This window comes from Chiloscyllium plagiosum, chromosome 37, assembly GCF_004010195.1.
Source record: "Chiloscyllium plagiosum isolate BGI_BamShark_2017 chromosome 37, ASM401019v2, whole genome shotgun sequence".
NCBI classification, from domain to species: domain Eukaryota; kingdom Metazoa; phylum Chordata; class Chondrichthyes; order Orectolobiformes; family Hemiscylliidae; genus Chiloscyllium; species Chiloscyllium plagiosum.
The window spans coordinates 17,937,637-17,946,759 of NC_057746.1; the positions used below are offsets into that span (position 1 = coordinate 17,937,637).

General features: G+C 41.8%; 2 protein-coding genes across 2 annotated transcripts in view; both read left to right on the forward strand.

Moving 5' to 3' along the window:
* The window catches only part of LOC122541245 (butyrophilin-like protein 2), a 28,893-nt gene extending 21,806 nt beyond the window's left edge, over positions 1–7,087 (forward strand). Inside the window, exons 2-4 of the mRNA XM_043677861.1 lie at positions 2,324–2,564; positions 6,478–6,530; positions 6,679–7,087. Of these exons, the coding sequence (XP_043533796.1) occupies positions 2,324–2,564; positions 6,478–6,530; positions 6,679–7,087 (703 nt within the window). The remainder of the gene's footprint in view (positions 1–2,323; positions 2,565–6,477; positions 6,531–6,678) is intronic.
* Positions 7,088–7,400: 313 nt separating this feature from the next.
* LOC122541246 (butyrophilin subfamily 3 member A2-like) overlaps positions 7,401–9,123 on the forward strand; it is a 39,393-nt gene continuing 37,670 nt past the window's right edge. Inside the window, exon 1 of the mRNA XM_043677863.1 lies at positions 7,401–7,463. Within this exon, the coding sequence (XP_043533798.1) occupies positions 7,401–7,463 (63 nt within the window). The remainder of the gene's footprint in view (positions 7,464–9,123) is intronic.

A 9,123-nucleotide genomic window follows, 5' to 3' on the forward strand; every position in this document is an offset into this window, starting at 1 on the left:
AACTGATGCGATCCACAGGCAGAGGGACTTTCCAGGCACTCGCCTGGGTACCGGCTTATGATTTCTCTGTTGTAAGTCAGACCTTGTAGGACTCCTTTGCTGCCTGGAGTCAGCATACTGGCAGCGACTACAATAGCTTGCTGAACTGGATCTTGAAGAGCATTTTCCCCACTTTGCTGAAGCTTGACTCTGTTGTGGATTTTGCTGTGGGTTGACCTAAGGTCTCTCTGCTCAGGATATGCCCTGCATGAGGCTCTACAATTACCTGCACTCAAATGGTGTTCCCTAAACTCACTCGGAAGGGTGAGTGAGTCCAGTTCTATTGGGATGTGCTGTCGTTCCCATATTCCACTTGCTGCATTTTCTAATGACATTGCCACTGTAGTGCCTGTTTGGCTTCAGCTCGGAGGCGCTTCTTTTTTTAGATTAGATTACTACAGTGTGGAAACAGGCCCTTCGGCCCAACAAGTCCACACCGCCCCGCTGAAGCGCAACCCACCCATACCCCTACATTTACCCCTTACCTAATACTACTGGCAATTTAGCATGGCCAATTCACCTGACCCTGCACATCTTTGGACTGTGGGAGGAAACCGGAGCACCCGGAGGAAACCCACGCAGACACGGGGAGAACATGCAAACTCCACACAGTCAGTCGCCTGAGGTGGGAATTGAACCCGAGTCTCTGGCGCTGTGAGGCAGCAGTGCTAACCACTGTGCCACCGTGCCGCCCGCTTCTGCAAGTTTACATCATTAATCCCACATTCTAAAAGGTCTCTCAGCACCTCATACAGGTTAATACAAATCACATGCCTCTGCCAATCATCTTAACCTCGTCAAAACTCCTGATACAGATTCCCCTGGTTCGAAAACAGCTGAATACAGCCAATAGCATTTTAGAAGTACAGGAGGTTTGGGTCATGATATTCCTTCACAAGATCCGTCAACCCTTGAAAGGTTTTAGCATCTGGTGCCTCAGGGAAAGTTAAGCTCCTTATAAATGAAAATGCTGCATGTCCGCAGCAATCAGAAAGATTACTCGTTGCTTTTCACCCGATTCAATGTCATTTGCCCAAACAATACAGCATTCTTTCCACATGCTGGATGCAGTCTTTGATGGCAGGATCTAAAATGTCTTGCCTTCATTGCTCAGTCCTTTGAGTATCGGAGTTGGGAATCATGTTGAGGTTGTACAGGATGTTGGTGGGGCCTCTTGTGGTATATTGTATGCAGTTTTGGTCGCCCAGTTATCAGAATGATATTTTCAAGGTGGAGAGGATTCAGAAGAGAGTTACCTGAATGTTGCTGAGTGTAGAATGTTTGAGTTATAAAGAAAGGCTGGGGCTTTTTCCACTGGAGCTTAGGAAGTTGAGAGGAAACCTTATAGAAGTTTATAAAATCATGAGGGATATAGATCGGGTTAAAGATAGTTGTCTTTTCCCGAGGATGGGGGATTTCAAGATTAGAGGGCACATTTTCAAGGTGAGAGTAGAGAGATTTAAGAAAGACATGAGGGGAAAATTTTTACTCAAATGGTGGATTAGGTATGGAATGAACTTCCTGCGGAAGTGGTGGTCATTGGGAGAATTACAATGTTTAAAAGACATTTGGATAAATACATGAATAGGAAAGGTTTGGAGGGAGATGGACCAGGAGCAGGTAGATGGGGCTAGTTTAGTTTGGGATTATGTTCAGTATGGACTGTTTGAACTGAAGGGTCCGTTTCCGTGCTGTACGACTCTATGACTCTAATTCACTCTTTATTTACATACATTTTGTAATTGGGCTTTGACCAGTCGGCTCAGAGCCAGTCGCGAGGATCAGGAGACCTTCTGAATCTGCCATTTCTTTTCTTCCAGTCCCTGAAGTCAGGAGACTCTCTAAATCCCCAGAGTATATCTGTCAGCCAGAGCTCCCTGATTGGTCCAGGTTAATAACCTCAATCAGGGATCTCATAGTCAATAACATCCAACGGGCCTGAGTTCCAATCACGACAACTGCTCTTCATAGCGATTATGCCAATGTTTTACAAAATAATGATTTGGAAAAATAAATCTTTTTGCTCAATAGCTTTATGTAACTCAATAGCAAATACAATTTAAGAGTACAATAAATATGAGTATAAATGAAAATAAATATAGCAATACAGGATAAAAAATTCAGGCAAATGTGATCATATGTACAGGTAAAGAGGCTAATAAATTAAGAGTTTTGCTCATAACTGTTTACTGAAAAATCGAGTCTAATAACAAAGTGATTTTGAAGTTTAATCACTGACATGTTTGAAATTTGGAGCAGTTTAATGAGACATTAACTCTACAAGTGAATTCCGAGTGAGTGGCCCAAGCCATCCTGTGGTAGCCATTGTGGGGGAAGATGCTGTCCTGGAGTGTTACCTTGTGCCGCAGGTATTTGTCAACAACATGGTGGTGCGCTGGTTTAAATCAGACATTCGGTTACCAGTTCACGCATACAGAAACGGTCAAGACGACACCGCTGCTCAACATCAGGCATACAGGAAAAGGACTGAACTGTTTCAAGGTGAAGTATCCCAAGGCAAATCTGTAAGTTCTGCTATTCCTGTAACAGGGGAAGTATGCCTGCATGAAACTGATAGGGTAACTGCATAAAAATTGAGGTAACCAAAATTTTTTTTGACTTTTTTTACTTTGAAAATATTCTTTACTGTTAAATTATCTATAAGTAAGACAGGAAGTGCAAAACAAATCCTTACAGACTTTGCAGAAAGTAGCATGGAATGTTGACATTCCTCATTAGGGTTTCAATACATTTGCTGCTTGGAAAATGGCTGCAACAAAATGGGTGAATTAGCCAAATCACAACAGCACTTCCTGCCTCCCACCCTTCCCTTTTAATATGGGATGGGAAGATGTTTCCCAAATTCCTACCCCTTGATCCCTAAGATGGATACTCAAGGACAGTCATGACTGGCCAAGCCTGTGTTCCATTATGGAAAGGATTCCTTCCCCTGTGATTGGAATGGCACGAATGCCAGGCTACATTGACAATTAGAAGTGCTGCCTTACAGTGTAAATTTATAGAAGTTCTTACTCTCTGTTTTTGTATTTCTTGTTTTTTTTCTTGGAAATGAAATCTTCTTGACAGTTATCCTTTGCTGAATTCGAAATTGTCTTTGATCTTCAGTCCTCTCATGATTCTTTGGAGCATTGTATTCAATTTGATGATGCCTATAATTATCTTAATTAGCTGCATATGGTCTTCTTCAGTCCATTCTGGTTTCATTTATTTGTAAATGTCTTTACATTTAAGGTTCTAGTTTTTCATTCACAATCTTAAGTGTGAAGTTCTGTAATGTTATGATCACTCTTAGCTAGAGAATCCTTTGAAATGTGATCATGAATTAATCGTATCTCACTCTGCCCCCACTGGATGGTACTGTTATCCTGGGTGTTGTCATCAGTTTCCTCACCCTTCCTGAAGCCCCTGCAACAACCTCCAAAGCTGTTGGACAGGCGCATGGGCTGAGGCTCCTCCTCCTCTGTTACCTTTGGGATGATAAAACTACCTCATTTCCCACCCTTTCATCATTCTGTCTCTCACTATGCACCAGATCTGAAGTATCTGACTAATGAGATATGGCTGCTTCCTGGGATAGTGTCAAAGTTCCATTCTTCCTCCCTGATCCATTGCAGAGTTCAAAGTTTCACCTTCAGCTCATCACCTCTGAGGCTACGTTCCTTGAGCTGTAGGCCCTTCCTGCAGATGTGGTTGCTGTGGATCACCCTGGTGCTTGTTGCAGCTGCACCACAGGCATCTTGCTGTCTCCATCATGTTGTATTTCATTAACACTAATACGTCACTGAATGATATTAATTTATCAAACTATAAATGTAATGCAGTGCTTCAGTTACAATGTCCATAATTTAAATGACTGCTCTAATATTAGAGGAAAAATAACTTCTAACCAATCACCAACCAGCTGGCTACATTAATGCCTCCAGACCTCAGCTCTTGGGTCGTACTGTTATTTGGTGGCTGTCTCAGGCCACTCCTTATCCGAATGGTGCCTTGTACATCGCTGTGAGAAATTTGCTGATTTACCAGATTGTCCAAGTGAAGTTCCCTGAAGTTATGTTCAACCAACTTTGTGCACTAATATGAGTCTCCTGTGTTTCATGTAGCGAGAATTTCAGAGACATGAATCAGCTCCTGTTTATCAGGCCTAACCAGTCCTCTCATCACTGTGTGGCTGCCTCGTGCTCATGTACCCCTGATTGGGAAGGAACCTATAAATTAAGGATAAAGTTAACTTAAATGCCAAGTGCAAAACTTGCCTCAGTTTTAGAAACTGACCTACATTTGAGACACTTTGAATTCCCTCTAATATCTGCGTTAGGGTGCTGGGGAAGGAACACTCCGTCAAAGTGAACTTTGACCTTCTCACAGTTCTTATGAAAGTCCATACACAGGATTCCAATTGTAATGCCCTCATCAGGGCTCTGTTCATGAATTATTTCGATGAGGTAATGACATTAAATCCTGATTTCATTTACAAATACAGCTCGTTTTCCCTAAGCGATCCATAGTTGTCGAAGTAACTGTTAATTTTCTCCCAGATTATCATTTCCAAAAACTTTCTTGTCACAAAAAATAAATAGACTGAGCTCTAGTTGTTGGGTTCGCCTTTTCACACATTTTTAAAGAGCTGTGTAGCATTTGCACATCTCTGACTCCTCTGGAATCATGTTTATAGCTGAGCCGAATTGGAGGAATTTGGCAGCACCTCTGTAATTCCCACCCTTACATCCCTCAGTAATTTTGGATGTATTCCATCTGGTCACAGTGAATTACCAGCTGAAGTTCAGCCAGCCGATTGAATAGTTCTCCTTTTATAAATTTTTAGCTCATCCAATGTCTGTACCACCTCACCTCTCTCTATGACTTCATCAGGATCTTCTACTTTGTCAAAGACTAAAACATAATACTCAGAAAATAACTCAGCCACGCCTCCTGCTTCCAGGCACAGATCCCTTTATTATAAAATAAATAACTGCAGATGCTGCAGATTTGAAACAAAGTTCTGTTGAAGAGTCATCAGACTCGAAATGTTAACTCTGCTTTCTGTCCACAGATGCTGCCAGACCTGCTGAGTTTCACCAGCAATTTCTGGTTTTGTTATAGAGCCCTTTATGGTCCCTTATCAGCCCAACCCCTCCTCTTACTGTCTCTCAGAGGCATTTGGATTTCCTTTACTTTAATTACTAAGTCAGTCGATAAAAATATACTTCCGTATTTACTGTGGAAAAGGATATGGAAGATATAGACTATAGGGAAATAGATGGTGACATCTTGCAAAATGTCAAGATTACAGAGGAGGAAGTGCTGGATGTCTTGAAATGATTAAAGGTGGATAAATCCCCAGGACCTGATCAGGTGTACCTGAGAACTCTGTGGGAAGCTAGAGAAGTGATTACTGGCCCTCTTGCTGAGATATTTGTATCATCGATAGTCACAGGTGAGGTGCCGGAAGACTGGAGGTTGGCAAACATGGTGCCACTGTTTAAGAAGGGTGGTAAGGACAAGCCAGGGAACTATACACTGTGCAGCTGCCTCGTGCTCATGTACCCCTGACTGGGAAGGAACCTATCAATTAAGGATAAAGTTAACTCAAATGCCAAGTGCAAAACTTGCCTCAGTTTTAGAAACAGGCCAACGTTTGAGACACTTTCAAATATCTGCGTTAGGGTGCTGAAGAAGCAATACTCCGTCAAAGTGAACTTTGAGCTACTCACAGTTCTTATGAAAGTCCATACACAGGATTCCAATTGTAATGCCCTCATCAGGACTCTCTTCATGAATTATTTTGATGAGGTAATGAAGTTAAATCCTGATTTCATTTACAAATACAGCTGGTTTTCCCTAAATGATCCATAGTTGTCGAAGTAACTGTTAATTTTCTCTCAGATTATCAATTCCAAAAACTTTCTTGCCACAAAATAAATAGACTGAGCTCTAGTTGTTGAGTTTATCTTTTCACACATTTTTAAAGAGCCGTGTAGCATTTGCACATCTCCGACTCCTCTGGAATCATGTTTATAGCTGAGCCGAATTGAGGAATTTGGCTGTAATTCCCAACCTTACATCCCTCAGTAATTTTGGATGTATTCCATCTGGTCACGTGAGTCTATTGAATAGTTCTCCTTTTATTAATTTTTAGCTCATCCAATGTCTGAACTACCTCTCCTCTCTCTATGACTTCATCAGGATCTTCTACTTTGTCAAAGACTAAAACACAATACTCAGAAAATAACTCAGCCACGCCTCCTGCTTCCAGGCACAGATCCCTTTATTATAAAACAAAAAACTGCAGATGCTGGACATTTGAAACAAAGTTCTGATGAAGAGTCATCAGACTCGAAATGTTAACTCTGCTTTCTGTCCACAGATGCTGCCAGACCTCCTGAGTTTCACCAGCAATTTCTGGTTTTGTTACAGATCCTTTTATGGTCCCTTATCAGCCCAACCCCTCCTCTTACTGTCTCTCAGAGGTATTTGGATTCCCTTTACTTTAATTACCAGTCGATAAAAATATATTTTGAGGTCACTTCCTATTTTCATGTCACAGAAATACTAAGACTATTTTATCCTTCAATAACAGTAAATGAACTCACATGTGGGTTAAAATTTGTTTCTAAGATGTTTAAACGAGTGTTTATTGATTGTTGTAGCACTGGGCCATGAGCACTGGATCCAGATCGATGGATACCGTAAAAATGGAATTCAGCTTATGTGTGAATCTAATGGATGGTTCCCACAGCCACAGATATCATGGACTGGTGGGAATGGCCAGAACCTAACAGCACAGTCTGAAATAAACTACCGACGTGACTCGAATGGCCTTGTCAATGTCCAGAGCAGTGTAGCTGTAACAAAAGATGCAACAAATAGCTTCAAGTGTCTCATACAGAACAAGCTGTTGAAAGAAGAACAAGAAGCAGCAATCCAGATAGCAGGTCGGTTCATGATAAAATACAGTCTCATTTTCAAAATAAACACTCTGTTCACAAACTCCATAAAAACAACTTACACAGCAGTTAGAACTTAATGGTGCGTGGAGTTCACTTTTGACTGCAGTGTCCCACTCTGAGGTGCCTCTTTACATTTACAATTTGAGTTGATATTTACAGTACACATTTGTATTTCATGTGAAACATTGTCTGGTACAGAAAACCTGAGGGATTTGATATGGGATCCAGCCTCATGTGACACAGTAGTAGAGTCACTATCTCTGAGCCAGAAGGTCTGGTTTCAAGTTTCACTTATTCAAAAGGTGTACAATAACATCTTTGAAAAGGTTGATTAAAACAAACTTTGGTGGGAGGCCGTTAGACTGTGGTGTTTCTTCATTGAGCGTTATAATGGATATTCCGAGCTCCCAGCGTGTTGTCCAGGAGCTTGGAACATACAACCCCACAAATACAGTTATTGACAGCTGTTTGTCCTGAAAGATTGACAAATGCAGGCAGACCACAGAGTAATTTACACCAGGGTGATGGTGCTGCAAGAGTAAATGATATTCATTTTGGTGTGTTGTTGGAATTCATGATTCAGGGAGTCAAGCCCCACTGTGTCCCCCTTTCTCAATTGCTGACAGAATTCAAAGTCCTGACCCTTATTCATGTCAGTGGTCAGATTTCATTCAATATAAATAAGACACGACACATGCTAATATCCGAGCAGTTTTATCAAAACACAACGCATCACCATTACACTTTGCAATTTCCTTGTAAGTCTGCTTCTCCCCTGATCCCATGACACCAGTCCATGCAATATGTAATAAAACTTCAACAGATCTCTGTGCTTACAGGAAACCCTTTTGTACTTTTTTATATATCAGAGTCAATGGAGATTTATTCAACCATCTGCTTTTTGTTTCATGAATCGATGACTAGTTAGCACTGCTGCCTCCCAGCGCCAGGGACCCAGGTTCAATTCCCACAACAGGCAACTGTCTGTGTGGAGTTTACACATTCTCCCTGTGTCTGCATGGGTTTTCTCCGGGTGCTCCACCAGTTTCCTCCCACAGTCCAAAAATGTGCAGGTCAGGTGAATTGGCTGTGCTAAATTGCCCGTAATGTTAGGTGTAGGGGTAAATGTAGGGGAATGGGTCTGGGTGGGTTGCTCTTCGGAGGGCCGGTGTGGACATGTTGGGCCGAAGGGCCTGTTTCCACGCTGTAAGTAATCTAATCTAATCTAATTTAAAAATGTTGTTGAACCATCTGTACCATCCAAAGCTTTTGTCAACATTTTGAGCAGTTGCCTTCTTGCGCTCAGTCCCTGATTCAGGGCCTCAGCATTCTAACAGCAAGCAGCGGAAAACCTGGTGCCTACTGTGACAATGCTATCACTTTAAAAATGGTTATTTTGTCCTTGGTTTCTACGAAGAAAAGTCCAAAAGGCAGAGGTACCGAAGAGTCGAGGTTAACAATGGAACGGGAGTGGCCACTTCTCCCAGATCAGGCATTTTTTCCAGTTTGTTTTAGCTGTAGCAGTCACAAAATCCAGGAGATTTCCAAGCTTCGTTCCTCGGAATTTCTCTGAAATCTCTCTCTGGATCTTGTTCTCTCCTGCCTGTGTTTGAATTTACCTTTCTGCTAAGGGCTGTGTTTCTGGGATGGTACTGTATTGGAACAGTTAATTAGTAATAGTTACTGTATCAGACGGTTAAATTTTCCAATAGTTAACTTATTCTAAGTTCTTCTTTCTTTTAGAGTCATAGAGATGTACAGCACGGAAACAGACCCTTCAGTCCAACACATCCATGCCGACCAGATATCCCAATCCAATCTAGTCCCACCTGCCAGCACCTGGCCCATATCCCTCCAAACCCTTCCTATTCATATACCCATCCAAATGCCTTTTAAATGTTGCAATTGTACTATCCACCACCACTTCCTCTGGCAGCTCATTCCATACACGTACCTCTGTGTGAAAAAGTTGCTTCTCAAGTCTCTTTTATATCTTTTCCCTCTCACCCTAAACCTATGTCCTCTTGTTCTGAACTCCCCCACTCCAGGGAAAATCCTTTGTCTATTTATCCTATCCATGCCCCTCATAATTTTGTAAACCTCTATAAGGTCT